Below are 15,702 nucleotides of genomic sequence, written 5' to 3'. Positions count from 1 at the left end.
TGTATCTGATAATTATATAGATGCGATCAGTATCTTCATCTGTAGTCCATGTAATCAAAACTTGCTGTGTAGCTTTAAAATGTTTACAAGTGCATTTATTTAACTACGCTGAAAATAAGTTTGTTAGTTAGTACTGTTTAGAGATGACACTAACAACTCTTTTTTTGTTTCTTTTATTGTGAGCAAATGCAGTGCAGTTACAACATACAATACAATATATATTAGTCCCTGAAAAATGAAGATTTCCTGAAAAAAGAATTGTTATTATTACTGTATTTTAGTTTTGCACCCTTCCAGAAATTATAAAGAGAAGACACTGACAAAGGTTTGTAATTTCTTTTATTCGTAAGGAATTATGCAACTTAGTTACAACAGTTCGATTAGCAAACTGCTTCCTTTGGAATTTTTGTGCATATCCTGAAACAGAATTGTTTGTTTTAAGGTATTATGATTGGTACTTTATATGTGTACAGATCTTTTGTTTTAGTAGTTGGTGTGATATCTTATCAGAATTTTTACAGACTTAATAAAGATAAGATGTAGATGTACTTTTGAGGAAGAAAAAAAAGTGTGTAATTTGGATGACCCTGAAATGGAAACTTTCGTTAGTATTCAATTGTTTAGTCAATACCACAGTACCAGTTTGTTTTAGAATAAAGATGCACTGACAGCAATGCAGTTTTCAGAGTTTTATTCAACTTGAATCTTAAGTTACAGAGCTTGTAGAATTAATTAATCTACATATGGGACCTTGGTAGGCCTGCCATGGGATGCGCTCCTACGCTAAAGATTTTAGCATCCGGTGAAACCAAGAGTGTTTCTGTGTCTGTAAAACTTGACACCTCAATTAAAACACTCAGGGTCCCCCAGACACAATCAGGTTTCGCCAGTTGCTTGCTATAACAATGAATTATTCATTGTCAATACCAAGCTTCTAAATTGTAGTCATTGTCAAATTTGGAACGAAGATGAAGCCGATGGTTTTCGAAAGCCGGACTTTGAATCGCCGGAAAACAATAAAACTCCACATACCTGATCATATTGGAATGGTCACACTGTTATGCTTCTTCATGTCTCCTGTCTACATTGAACCCAGGTCCTAGTTGTTCAAAGCACAGTATCTTGCTCTCTTAGAAAGGTAATTTCAAGTTTAATGTAAAGAAAAGGCAAAGCTCTTTTGGAAATCTCTAGCGATTACTTATAAATTAAAACTGGAATCAACGTCCACACTTATTATTGTGCTTTGAACAACCAGGCCCAGTTGGACTTATATTATAATAAAAAACATATATGATAGCTGTTTCAACCAACATTGCCAAAACGTTTTTAATTTATAACTCACATTTTGGTATTATTATAATTTGGTTGTATACTTATAGTAACTAGTGGCAGATGCTTTCTGATGATTTTGTTTGCAACAGGCAATAATTTGGAAATGGCTCATCTGGCAGCTGGCCAGCTTTTTACTAAGTGTCGGCAACAACAGACAAAATTATTGCATGTAACTGCATGTTTTATCCTACAACTTTTCATGGGTGATAAGTTTGATTGGCAACATCAGATAATTTAAGTGACAACAGACAATAATATGTTGGATAAATATTTTATCTGAAATCAGTGTTCTGATGATTTTGAATGGTATCAGAGAAATTAAAGTGTTTAATCTGACAGTTGTTTGATTATAGCTGATAACTTGCAGAATAAATAATTATTGGCTAAATTCTTTGATACAATAATAATATTATCAATGGTGGTTGAAACAGCTCATTGTTATAACTATTTCCTCTACTCTGATCTAAAGTGTGTGCATTGTTTGTCCCTTTATGCCCAATATTATGTGCCTAGCTTAGTCCTTATCAACTAAATTCTTATCTGCTTGTAACCAGAAAGACCATTAAACCTGTAAGGAGTTGCCAAAACTGGTCTCCTTCCAGAAGTTGAATGGACATAAGCTCCAGTTGCTAAATTAAATCTGAATATAAAGTTGTAATGTCTGGTTGAACCTTACGAAATGTTGCTTCACTTAATCCAGTGCTAACAAACTGTCAAGTGAAGTGTTGTATTTAGAAAACTTATGCGCAACTAAGCAGGAGAAAAGCATCCACGATGAAGATCCTTGGAAGAATATTCGAAATGAAGCCACAGAGTGAAGACATCTTGATCTTGCTGAAGAGCCGAAAAAAAAATCGAAAGATCAACAGAAAAAAAGCCGAGTAGCAAAACCGAATTCCATTTGATGGCCGAACAACCTGCAAAGGAACCCACATGGGAGCCTAAGGGTAGGAGCCCACCAACCCTTGGGGCCCAACTAACTAATCTAACTACAATTAAGTTAATTAAGCCGAAAAAGCCAATCATCTGTGTATCGTGTGCTTTGTAAGGTTCATCCAGAGCTCCTATTTTAACCCCCCATTCCCACCCAGATTTGACTGACCAGCTTCCATGGCTTGCTAAGGTGGAGCTGTTTTGCTGATTTGTAGTCTGTTCTGAATGAAGTGGGCATGCTGTGAAATCTCAGTCTGGATGTTGGACGTCATTGATGGTGTGGTGGAATTAGCATTTGGTTCTTGCAGATCAGTCAGAGGTGGTCAAGGGGATAAACTGTTGTCAAGGCAATTGAAGACAACTGAAAGTAAAACAATAACATTTAACAAAATCTTCCCCTATGGTAGTGAAAATAGAAATAGAGAATTTGAAAAACGCATCATACATGAGAAAATTTCTTAACTATGTAAGTTGAAGACCTCTAGCATTTCTTAGTGAAACCAGATTGAATTCCAAAGAGCAAAATTTGCAAAGCACACCATAAAACAACCCTCTTCTTTCAGTGTGGTCTTAAAGTACAAATAAAATAAGATCATTGTAACTTATATTTAAAGACGCCAAAGCTTATTCTTTTCAACCACCCCCTTTCCCCAACCCCCAAGGAAAGGTTTTGTTTGACTGAATTAAGCCACTGTAAAAAATTAACAGTAAATTACAAAGTCCTTCCACTAATACGTACTTAATCTACGTAACTATTGATTATAAAAACTTATAAAAACAAAACTAAACTATCAGGTTATGGGCTAAACGATGTTTCTATTAATTAAATCAACGTTCATTTAACTTGAGAATATTTCCCGCCAAAAAAGAAAAAACAACAAATCAAAACAAAAATGTGACTTGTTTAAAAGTACGCGAAAATCCAGTTCCCGATGCTTCGGCGTTTTCAAAAGAAACATTTTTTACATTCTAAAACAAAGAAGAAGTCGCAAACATTTAACGCAAGCTTTTTAGACGCAAAAAGTGTAGTTTTTTTGTGAACCGCGTTTCCCGCGACAAATGGTGAATACCTTGTTTTCTTTACAACAGGGAAAATTTTTGTGAGAAAAATTTCTGGTATCGTTCTTTACTACTTTGCTACTTGTAAGTGATTTTATGTTTTATTAAAATAATAGTTCAACAGAAACATTGCCTGCCTTCAATTCACACTTCTTTGTAATGCTGTTTGCTAAAGAAATCATCGCGCGCGTTAGGCATAACAGCGATTTATGGAAAAAAACAGCTCGAAGAAGTCTTTTATCGTTGAAGGTCGATTAGAAAAACCCGATTTTAAAATCTTTACTAAACGTTTGGAAGTAAAAGAACAACAATTACCTCTTGTTTGAATTCCTCCAACTTGAAAAAGAAGCTCAATGTTTCAAGGCCACGCGTGTTCGCCGACATAAGTTGTTTCAATCTTGTTAAATTTTCTTGCTTCGGCAGAAGAAAAATCTGCTGCAAAAGAAATGATAATTAAATTTCAGTTACGAGAAAGATAATTATTCCAAACAATTTGCAAAAAACAGCAATTTCAATTACCAAATACACGAATTTTGACAACAAATGTTAAATTGTGCAAACTTCGGCGCGGCGTGGGGTGCAAAGTTAAGCTTAAATAATGTGTGAAGAAAAAACCACTTACCTTTTTTGCTGCTAAGTGGTTGTTGTGCTGCCTCAAAGTAGGTCTTTTCACAAAGACGTGCAGGAAAAGCAGGCATATTTATCGCCAAAAACTTTTTCTTTCTCCTCCTACAAAGCCGTGGCTTATTTGTCTTCCTTCTGCAGCTGAATGAACTTTTTGGGGGAAGACGGTGCCAACATTACATTCAACCCACGTGATTTTTTATCACGTGGTGTAAGATTCTGTTCTATGATTGGCCTTTGGCATTGTCGCCGGGCGTCATTGGCGGGAAATGGCGCACCGCGGGTGGTCATTTGGCGGGAAAGTGTCTGTTCACCGCTTCAAAAAAAGGGGGCTCTTTAACGTTTGCATTTTAAGAGCTAAAAATTTCGGTTTGTAATTCCGTTAACTCTCCGTGTCAAATGAAAAGGCTGTACTATTTCTCATAAGGAGCTCATTGGCTCCTGTTTTCATCCCTTTCCAGCCGAAAAGCCTCGTATTCAGTTACAAATTAAACTTCGACTGAGGGGCAGGGGGCGCGACTCTTGGGGTCTTAGGTAATGCCTATTGTGACCCCCCTCCCACTCTTAGAAATTCCCCTTCAAATTAGCGTATCAACTCAGCCTTGATAAAACCAAATATTATTTTCATTCCCAACCGACACAGCACTATTGTTTTAGAAACTAACCCCCCTAAAACGGTATCCTGTGGTTTTGCTACAAGTATTTTAGGTGAAAAGCTATGTTAGTTGCTACTGTGTTTCTCTGGATTCCAAATTGATCATAGAATTTCTAGATTGTCGGTATTCCTCTTTTCCCGTTCGGAACGGAACGTCGGAAAAATGCGTAACATTTGTCATTAGTTTGTGAAATCAGTTCAAGTGTTTCCCCAAATCTCATAATCTCATATAAAAAAAAATAATGCGACCAATCCCAGTAGACTTTATAACTCTGCTTACTAACAAATCGTTTTTGCGTTTTAGATCCGTGAAAAATGTATAAAAACCTTATTTCCCATTAGTTCTCTCAACTTTTTGTCATTCTTTCCCATTTCATTCCAGGAAGAGTCTAGTGTGGAAAGTTGCTCGGTTACAAAGCTGGACGTTCACTTGACTGTGAATGTGTGTTAATCTTTTGAAGCGTGATTTTGGCTTGTTTTAGCGAAATATATTGAAGAATACAAGTGTTTGAAGGTTTCTAAAATGGGAGACGCCAAGGACCAAAGCCGGCGAAGGCCAAAATGTCACGGTAATGGAAGTTCATTCCTGTATAATTCAATATATCTATAACATTTTTAAATGTTATAATTAAGCTTGCACCTGTAACAATAAGCTCAATTTCTTGTGAAATCTTGTACTTGTTAATTATTCCCTTTTACCTCTTAGAATTCGTGGTTGTAAATGTAGAAACAACTTGAACGTGTTATTCAGTTGATCATGAATTCAGTTGAATAAAGTATTTATATATTTAAAAACAAGCATGATTACAGTGACTTGGACAATGTATGCACAACAATGGTTCAATGGAATGACTTTTTTTATTAAGTGCCGAGAGCACTGCAGCTTCCTACCAGTTCCCCAGACTTGCTAGCACTGTGAAGGAAATGTGGATCGCCAAGGTCAAAGAAAAATCTTTGACCTCGGCGGAATTTGAAACCACGACCTCTGGAGAAGATCACCTTGACAGTCAGTCAGTCACTCAGCTGGGAGCTGGTCGTGGAAATAAGGTATTTAATTTGCGGCAATGGGGATGTTCAAGTAGTGCAAACTGTGCGAGCCGTGTAGTACCCATGTAATGCAATAGTAATGGAATGAAATTATTTTTATTGAGTGCTGTGATGACTGACCTCATAGCTCAGTTGGTTAGAGCACTGCCGATCTACTCCAGAGGTCACGGGTTTAAATCCTGCTGAGGTCAAAGATTTTCTTTGATCTTAGCAATCCACATTTCCTTCACAGGGTTAGCAAGCCTGGGGAACTAGAGGGACAGTAGTCCTCATGGCATTCAAAAAATAAATTAATTCCATTTCTATCACAGTCAACTCCCTTTATTGCAGACACCCTTGGGACCGCGAGTTAGTGTCCTTAATGGCAAGAGTCCGTAATAGCAGGAATTTATTTCAGTCAAACATCTTTAATTTATTTTTTACCCGGGATTTAGCTACTGTCCGTATTACCAGGGTGTCCGTAACAACAAGGTGAGAGTTGACTGCTCGATAAATTTAAAATAATAAACATTACATGGGTTTTATGTGGCTCACACAGTTTGTAGTATTTCATTATCCCAGTTGCGGCGAATTAAATACCTTATTCCCACGACCAGCCCCCAGCTGACCTCTTAGTTTAGTTGGTTAGAGTACTAGCGATCTATTCCAGAGGTTGTGGGTTCATATCCTGTTGAGATCAAAGAAAAGTTCACATTTCCTTTATAGGGTGAGCAAGCCGGGGAACTATTTAGACAGTAGGGCTCACAGCACTCAATAAAAATAATTTCATTACTCACCTACCAGTCACACCAACAATAAACTAAATAAATCACTTTATTTACCCTCAGGTTTCTACCAAAAAAAAGCACAGATTATTGTTCAGCCAATACGTCATTTCTGAGTTGCTTTGAACCTCATTAGAAAAGCAAGGTTAAGTGCAAAGCTTTTCATGTGAAAATTTGTTTTGTTTGCATGTGAAGGAGACTTATTTTCATAATAAAACTATGTACAAAGCCTCGTTTTTGCAATGAGGTTAAAAACAACATGGAAATGGCCTGCCTATTCTAAGCGTGATAGTGAAAACACAACAAGCATCAGGTTTGTGGCAATAATTTTTACAATGTTTTCTAAAACTAAGGGCGATCATTTTTGCATGACACTGTTACATATTCAACACACAATCCTGGAAATATGTACCTTGAAAAGATCTACTGTGTTTGGGCTCATAGATATATTTCAATTTGAACTGCCAATACAATGCAACCAGATGTTTCACGAAATAATAATGCCATTGTCATTTAATGGGATAGTTCAGTTTTCCTAAATGTTCGAAGGCAACAAACAAAGAAACCAAAACAATTATGCGATTAGACAAGAAAATGGAAAAGTCAGTCAGACTCATGACTTTTTGCTTAATAAACAAGAGTTGGCACAAAAATATGTATTCTGTTCTTAACAACCCACTCTTCACTTACAACCCCAAAACCAATGACGATATGACAAGTATAATAATATTCTAGATTATTGTGCCATAGTACGTAGGCCATATATTACACCTTATGAATACATACTACTACTTATCTGAGATACAAAACAATCTTCAATTACTAACAATTATCTAGCAAACTGATAAGTGATAACTCATAAGATGCAAGAAAACTGGAGAATTGTGTGTGTATCTCTAATAACATACTCAGTGGTCAGGAAAAACCTGCACAAAAAACCAATAATATGGCAGGAAAAAAAAAACAGGAAACCTGAGTAGGAACTATGCTCAAGAGTCTTAGACCCTACGGGGCCTAAATAGAAAAACATTAGACGATGTAATGTCACAAATTGTAAACAGCAAGTGGCCAAAGGACTTTTTACCATAGAGCAGTTACTTAATGGAATTCCTTATCTAACGATCTTAAACTTTTGCAAATCGGTTAAGGTGTTTAAATGCCACCTTAGGTGTCGCCTCTTAACTAACTTTAGCATTTTTGCTATTTGAGTCATTGCTCTATTTAAGTCAGTGTAATGACCGAGAACTGACTCACATACTAAAGGACGTTCTCTTTAATATGTAAATACTTCCAAAGTCATATATAACTGCACATGGATATACATGCCTAAATTCCTCAAATAATACATACATACATCTCATTACATACAGCTTTATCAATAACAAACAGAAATTAATTCTCTTCTGATGGCCTACACAACTGAGGACAATTTTTAATTTACTTATTTATTTACTTGTTAATTATAAATTATTACTAACTGCTATTAGAATTATTTAGCTATAAGTTATCATTAATTGTAATATAAAATACAAAGTAAATAAGAATCGCAAGAAGACTCCTGAAACCACAACATGTATAGGAGGGAGGTCTCCTTGGGAAATTACAGTTTCTTTTCAGTTCTTTAGTTCTTTTTTCTGTTGTTGTTTTTCTATTGTTATCACTATTAAAAATAAAGTTGAGTAATCCTCTTGAGAACAAACCCTACGATCACGTGATATTAAAAGCATTTTCCTATTTCTAATTTAAAGGATTGCATTTAGAATCGTTGTTTTGACCAAATCAGCATATTTCTGGGCTGTTTCATCACTGGTGATGTTACTATAATACACAAATGTCCAAAACAGTTTGCCATTGAATGTCGCCAGGCTGTTGGCAAACACAGCTCCATTTTGGTGTTGAGCAGTACAGCTAAATCTGGCTTGCAGGATGACATCATCATCAGGAGATCCATCAAGAAATTTACAGTTGCCAAGGTTGGTAAAGTCAACTAAGTGTCTGGAACGCTGACCAGACTTTTCATCATTGTTTGTACCTGCTTCCATCATGGTTCGAACAAATGCTGAGGGTAAATAGTAGGTAAAAATCAGCATCTCTTCTATGTGTTCATTCCTCCTCAGCCTAGCATGAAGGTCTTCAGATGCATTTCTTGCCATAATCCAAAACTTGTTGCCAGCGAGTGATACACCAACTACGTCGTTACAAATAATTCTACCTATATATGACCCAACATACTCATTTGGTACAGTGGACTTGAAGAATGGCCTGAGATTAACAGTGACACCGAACTCTACTTTACATTCTTGCTCCTCCATCATGGTTACCATGGCAACACCTACTGCTGTCTGGACAGCCCCTTGCACAGTAGTGTGGAACTCTTTACACTTCTTCAATAAACATGATGTCTCATCCTTTGTAAACTCTACAGGAATTATTTTGGTTCTTGGCTGAATTTGCGGATTTCTTTGGATCTCCGCACCATATTTTCTGGTGAAGGGATTTCCTCCTGTGGTGTTGAGATTTCTTCCACTTGCCCTGATTGCAAATGCAGGGAACCCAGGTATGAGGCAAAGCAGTTCCAAGGTTAGTTTTATAAAGTGGTGGTACCATCTACGTGTGATACATTCATTCATATAAACATCACAAGGAGGCAGCATTGCCATTGAACTAACCTCCAGTTCTTCATTATTGTTTAATTTGATGACATAAGTAATTAATTCTCCAATCAAATTGTAACGGGACATTCCATCCATTATGGCATGATGAAAGTTAAATATGCAAATGCACTCATGTGGGTGGGATGCCACATCACTGACAACACTTACAGTTTGTGGCTCATACTTTGCATTTGGTAGGAAAGTTACCCTCCAAAGTGGACCATTTTCACTGTCAAATTTCTCCAACAAACTCTCCTCCATTACATTCCTCCAGTCTTCAGAATCAAGCTGGCGCAGATCCAAATGAACATTTTCCATTTTCTGCAGGCAGTACTCTCCATCTTTGTTCCTTCTGATGCACATACGCAACAAAGGATGTCTCCTCATCAGTAGCTCCATGGCTCTTTTTAGTACAGATGCTTGAATTTGGCTCTTGGATCTTAATACTGTAGTGTCTGCAATAATCAGGGCCCCATTCAAATCATGAAGAACTGTCCACACATTCTCCACTACACCCTGTGGACGTCCGTTGTCATGGGAATACTGTCTTGCGAACCTGTTTCTCTTGACAGATGACCTTTTCCATAACATGGTACATGATATTATCACGACTCCAACTGCTATTACATAGGTTATCATGATGTCTCACTCTGAAAAAATAAAACCAATCATGTTGACGATTAAACTCTCTCCACTACTTGTTTGGGTGCATTACACAACGTGGCACTGTCTGCATTGCATTCACTATAGTGTGCATTTTACAGCCCGGTGCTGTTAAGTATCAGAAACAGAAACCCCAGCAGATTTTTACTTTGCTAATTAAGGACAGTATGCACGTGCCACCTAATACAGACATATTTTTGTGCACTGAGTTTATGACTATAATTATGGGAAAAGCAAATCTAAGAAAGGGCTGATGACTATAATTATGGGAAAAGCAAATCTAAGAAAGGGCTGTTGTAATCCAAAAAGAAAATTGGGGGTGACAGTACATTTTGTCAGAGATAATTAAGCAATTAAGCAATTTTAAAGTTTTTTAGAATTATTCTAAAAAACTTTAAAATACATATTAACAGTGTATGGGAATGTTTCCAAATTGAAGTTATATAACCTAATTTCTTTTTGGATTTCAATAACATTTGCTGAGATCTGCTTTTCCCACAAAATTATAAACCATCACAAGATTTAAAAATACTTTTGGCAACAACCTTAAGAAATCCAGAGTCTTCAGGACCATCCCAAGAGGCACATGGGCAGTGAGCAAAAGGGGGCACCATCCTTAACTAACTCAGCCTACAGAATATCATTTAATGTATTACCCAAGATATATCTAATCAATTATAAATCAATTAATAATAAGCCAAGTCTTCTCCACAACAGTTCATGATTTGGGTTGTCACACAACACAGTGCTGTTATTTTTATTACAACCGATGTCAATTGAACAAAATTACTACATTATACAAGTATTTATTAATATAAATAACAAAACAGAGGTAAGGATTGCTCTTAGAAGCCAATTATTTGGTCCCCCTGTAAATTGCTTAAAATGAACATTGCATGCATGCACACAGTAAATCGCAGGGTTGTCCATTACACCCACACTGTAATTGTCCAGTTGTGCAGTCATTTTCATTCAGACCATGAACTACACGGACCATTGAGAAGGAGATGACAGTTTGTAAAATGCATGTCCTTAAGGGGACTTGCAATATTTCTTAGGGTTTTTCTCAGGAGGGTAAATCATTTTGACAGTTGTACAGTTCACTTGGACCATGAACTGAACACACAGACTGTAAGGAGATGATAGTCCATAAATGCATGTCATTAAGGGGATTTAGAATAGGGTGAATTGTTTTGATGGTCCATATACAGTTTGTTTGGAATGTGAATTTGACACACAGACCATAAGAAAGAGATGATGGTCCATAAAATACATAAGGGGACTTAAAATATTTTGGTGTAATTCTTATCAGAGGGGCATGGACAGCAACAAAATAAAAAAATTAAAATCCTATGAAAAGGCAATTTACTGCTGGACTTACACCAATATTATAAATATTAAAAACCTCAGCCAAACTGGAGTTAGACAAGGTTTTGCCACACTGCTAAGTAAAAGCATGGCACATAAATTGGATAAATTGTAATTCAAGCGGTACTGCAGATTGTTAATTTCAGCTATTTTGCATAATCAGATACTTATGTACACGTTGCTGCTCCATTATTTAGCTTATTTTTCACCCTCAAAACACTGTGCAGACGCAATTCAACTATCCGGATAGTTATATAAGGTGCTTGTGACTGTGTTGAAGGTGTTTTCAACACTTCAAATCAATTTGCTTGTGCACAGTAACTGACAGAAGTTAAGGGTGTTCTGTCATACTGTTGGTGAGATTTTAAAGGCATTTTAACGATGTTTGATGTTGTATTTTGCTTCATCTGTACACATGGTACTGCAAGAAAGCCAATGAATCAATTTTTATGAATATCAATTACATTGTTGCATAGTTATGATGTCGTTTTAGTTCAAACTTAGACGGTTAATAGTTTCATGTACGCAGTGCTGGGAAAAGCAGTTTGATTCTAAAGATACTACTCAACACGTTTGTCATGCATGCCATTTTGGCTGAGATAAATTAAAAGCATGGAAAGTTATTAAAGTTGAAGTTCCTATCCAGCAGGCCTTTGCAAACCTTTGAATAGCACCAAAACAAGGCTACAATAACTTTTAACGGTTTTATTGTTACACACTGAAACTTGGGGATAAACATTGGAGGCCTTACAGTAGTTTGCAGATGAGACGTGACTTTCCCAGGGCCTTTCTTCGATAAACAATGATGACTTTCTTTTGTTGCTTATCTTTTAGACTGGGAAAATGCCAAAAAGGCAGCTTCCATCACACGAAGAGGGCACAAGTACCACCACATCCACCCCAACACCCTCGACCTTCCACCACAACCCCACTAGACTGAATTTTATTCAACTTTTTCTCTGGTATAAGGCCACACTTACACACTTACACCACTCACTCGGCCAACAGTGGCACACATTTTCACCCACCCCACAAACCCATTCGCCCAAGTTCACCTCTACCCACGTCCACCCGGGCCCACCCTATGTACCGTCCAAGCGGAGGAACATCTACCATGCCCCCTCCTCTTCGCCGTAAACAGCCTAACACCACTTCCACAAATCACACACCCCACAAATATCGCCCCCATGTCCTCATCACCTTCCACCCCCCTCACGTCACAACCACCCCCTGCACCTATTCGCTAGCTTTGTCTAGCCACTAAAGCGCGTTTACCCTCACCAACACCTACTCCGGCACTTAAGGACGGTGCCTAATAATAAAGAAGTATTTTTGTGCGGTTTATGACTATGCAGGAAAAGAAGATCTTAGCAAGGTGTATTAGAATCCAAAAAGAAAATTGGGGGTAACCATGCATTTTTCAGAGATAATTAAGCAACAAAAAATTTTGCAAAAAGTGCCAAAATATAAAGCAATGTATGGGACTTTTTTCTAAATTAAAGCTTAATTATCTCTGAAAAATGCATGATTATCCCCAATTTTCTTTTGGGATACCAAGAGCCCTGACAAAACTAATTGAACTTAATCGAACGATTGGGTTCGATTGGTTCGGAAATCGAACACAATCAAACCAAAAAATTTGTGTGAGAGTTGGATTGAGTTCAATTTCCAAACCCAATCGAACCTCATCGAACGATATAAACAGCGGCGGGACTGTCTTAGCATATGTGATCATATGTACATAAGTAAAGATTAATAACAATAATTAATAATCACTTTATTGAAATAACCTTTGGGAATAAAAACAGTGAGTTTACTGTAAAATCGAAAATGATAAGTTCAACGGACTATAAGATAAATGCAAATTAGTTGCCAAGAGAAAGAGAATGATTGTCGGTTGCACAAGGTGACTTCCGTTGATAGCTTTGATTTCATAGCGTTTCGCACCCTCACAATAGCAACCATTGTTCAAATGCACGTATTTCCAGATCCACCTGGCCGATACAGGCTTAGCTTGGAGCTTTATGTGGCAGTGTTGAATGTTAAATGACACTGTCCGGTGCATGGATTCGTCAAAACAGAAAACAAATCAACATTTTTTGTTGCTGGAGTCATCCCCAAAACAGTGTGTGTTTCTCATACTCCAACCACCATTTCCAGCTAACAATCGGACCCGGTGAATCCAACCAGAAAAATATATATTCACTGATGCAAAATCAAACCTAATCCGCGAACTCAATGAAACCCATCGAATTCAATCGAACCTAATCGAACCCATTCAAACGTTTGAGTTGGTTCAGTTAGCCCAATCTTTTTGTAAGGGTTCGATTGTGTTCAATTCCCGGGGAGGGGGGGGAATGTAATTTTTCGCGATCCCAACTAAGTCACTGTCTATTTATGCATCTACTTTATCAATCCTTTAAATAGGTCATCCTAAACTGAATGGACTTAGTTCTGGAGCGGTTGTTTTGTGCTTTTGTGTAACTGGTTAATATTGAAGTTGTGGTTGCGGAATGTAATGCAAGGTGATTGTTACATTTAATTAACAACTTTCTGAACTTTTTAACCGAGACCAGTTTGAATCCCTACTTAAGGTGGCTTACTACAGTTTTTCCGAGACTTAAGCTGCGGCCACACGAGCGATTTTTTGCTCGCGCAGGTGATGCGATTTTTTCAAATTTTGCCGCGTCGCCAGCGCGAGATGAAAATCGCACGTGTAGCCATCCTCGAACTTGCGACGCGACAGGTGAAAAAATTGCAAGAAAAAAGTCGCCAGAATTGAAATTTCCGCGACAAAATCGTAGAGATAGCGCCCGTGTAGCCACCCTGCAACTAAGCCTCGTCCTCGGGAAACGCCGGGATATCAATTTCCGTCAGAAGTTGATGGTAAAATCCTTGTTCCTTTCTCTTTGCGAGACCCACGTTGACCTTTTCTTAATTTTTTTTCCTTCGTTTGCTTTTTTTCATCAAGAAGAAAAATGCAAACAGGCAAAAAACAATATCCTCGCTTCGGACAGTCCGAAAGGGCCGTCCGCCATCGGTCTGTTTATAGCGCCAGGTCTCTTGAAGTATGCGATTCACGCGGCTTTCAATTTGTCGCCAAACTCGCTAGAATTTGTCACTCGTGTAGCCACCCTCTCGCGCTGGCGACGCGACAAAATTTGAAAAAATCGCATCACCTGCGCGAGCAAAAAATTGCTCGTGTGGCCGCGGCTTTAGTAGCGCGCGCTATGATAGCCTGCCACACGTCAGTATTTGTCGCGCGTGCAAAAATGACGCAAGTTACCTCAAGAAGTAACAAAAACCACTTCAGCAATTGAAAAGCGTCAAATCTCTTTGGTGTTTGTAGCGATAGTTTCAAAACTCCGTTCAAACATGTAATCAAGCCTAGGGCCAAAAAATATGGCAGAAAAGTTTGATAAACATTCGGTAAAAGAGCTCTAATTTACTGTACCTTTCTCGCACGCGATACATGGCATTACATGAGCGCGCGCTTAAATAAAGGGCATGCGCAATTCAATTCTCGTCTGAGGTTGTAAAAACCTGTCTTTGATCGAGGATTGCTCGAAAAGTTACCGTACAACTTATGATGAAATTTTCACGGTTGATTTGTTCGGGTGAATCACGTTTGGAGCCAAAATTTTTGAAAAATCTGTAAGACAGATTTTGAGCTATTTTTGATTTCACATTCTCTTAGTTTGCACAAAAACTGTCTTACACATTTTTATTTTACTTTGCATGAATGTTAAATCAGACCCAATTTCTTATTCCTGAAATTTTCAGGTGGGGTAATACGGGTAGAATTTGAGAAAAACGTGACTTAACCTACTAGTGCCCAGTCTCTCATTCGGTACTCGGTCGCTCATTTTGGCTATTTGTTGACGTTTAATTGTTCAAATTTCACATAGAATCATAAAAGACTTTAGCAAACAGTAAATAGTGAAGGGAAAAACAGCTTGGAACCTTTTTTAAAAGAGTTAAAAGTTGTGCCCTTATACTCCATTAAAACTGTAGTAAGCCACCTTAATAGAATTTTCTTACCCCAAAAATCCGAAAATGTGCGACCCCATTCAAGTAACTCTATTGAAAATGCAACCCCATTCTAGTCAATCCAGTCGTGAAAATGTGACCCCATCCAGCGGCACATCCCCATTAGCCTCTTATAAGGAAGTACCCCCCCCCCCCCCCCCCGGTTCGATTATCGAACCCGATCGCGTGATTGGGTTCGATTAATCGAACGTTCGATTTGGTTCGATTAGTTACGTCGGGCAAGAGCACATGCTACGTTCTGTTTTCTCCGTATAGTTTTAAACCGCGCAAAAATTTTTCTGTTTTAGCAGGCACCACCCATAGGAAACCCGAGTATCTCGAGATGCGCAGTAACAATAGTCAGGCACATCAACTTAACTCGTACGCTTTCGCCTTCTGATCGTCTAAGAACTCTTATACCTTCCTTTCCCTTGTAACTATTTATCTCACTAAAGATCAAGGCGAAATATGACTAAAACTAACCTTCAACAGTGTTCAAGGGCCTTCCAAAACGACGACGTTTACGAGCTGAATATTTCTCGTCGAACATAATACACGAGGAAGACTGGGTCTG

The 15,702-nt window shown here is 37.9% G+C and overlaps 1 protein-coding gene and 1 long non-coding RNA gene across 2 annotated transcripts; one reads left to right on the top strand and one right to left on the bottom strand.

The window, feature by feature from the left end:
- The first annotated feature begins 198 nt into the window (after nt 1–198).
- LOC146458021 (uncharacterized) lies at nt 199–8,301 on the top strand. The gene is made up of 3 exons (XR_014858341.1): nt 199–325; nt 4,986–5,172; nt 8,163–8,301. It is a non-coding gene; the product is annotated as an uncharacterized LOC146458021 (long non-coding RNA).
- On the bottom strand, nt 6,446–15,677 carry LOC146458020 (uncharacterized). Its single transcript, XM_085091325.1, has 2 exons — nt 15,612–15,677; nt 6,446–9,718 (listed from the first exon to the last, which is right to left on the bottom strand). Exon 2 carries the CDS (start codon nt 9,705–9,707, stop codon nt 8,157–8,159), a length of 1,551 nt encoding a protein of 516 aa, XP_084947451.1. The 5' UTR covers nt 9,708–9,718; nt 15,612–15,677; the 3' UTR covers nt 6,446–8,156.
- Nucleotides 15,678–15,702: the final 25 nt, after the last annotated feature.

Source organism: Pavona decussata, unplaced genomic scaffold (assembly GCF_977016875.1).
Source record: "Pavona decussata unplaced genomic scaffold, jaPavDecu1.1 SCAFFOLD_234, whole genome shotgun sequence".
Lineage (NCBI taxonomy): Eukaryota > Metazoa > Cnidaria > Anthozoa > Scleractinia > Agariciidae > Pavona > Pavona decussata.
Note: the sequence above shows the minus strand (reverse complement) of the source record. Positions and strands in the feature narration are given on the sequence as shown.

What these genes read in the sequence shown, in the direction of transcription:
- LOC146458020 (XM_085091325.1), bottom strand. Translation starts at nt 9,707, where the DNA reads ATGATAACCTATGTAATAGCAGTTGGAGTCGTGATAATATCATGTACC.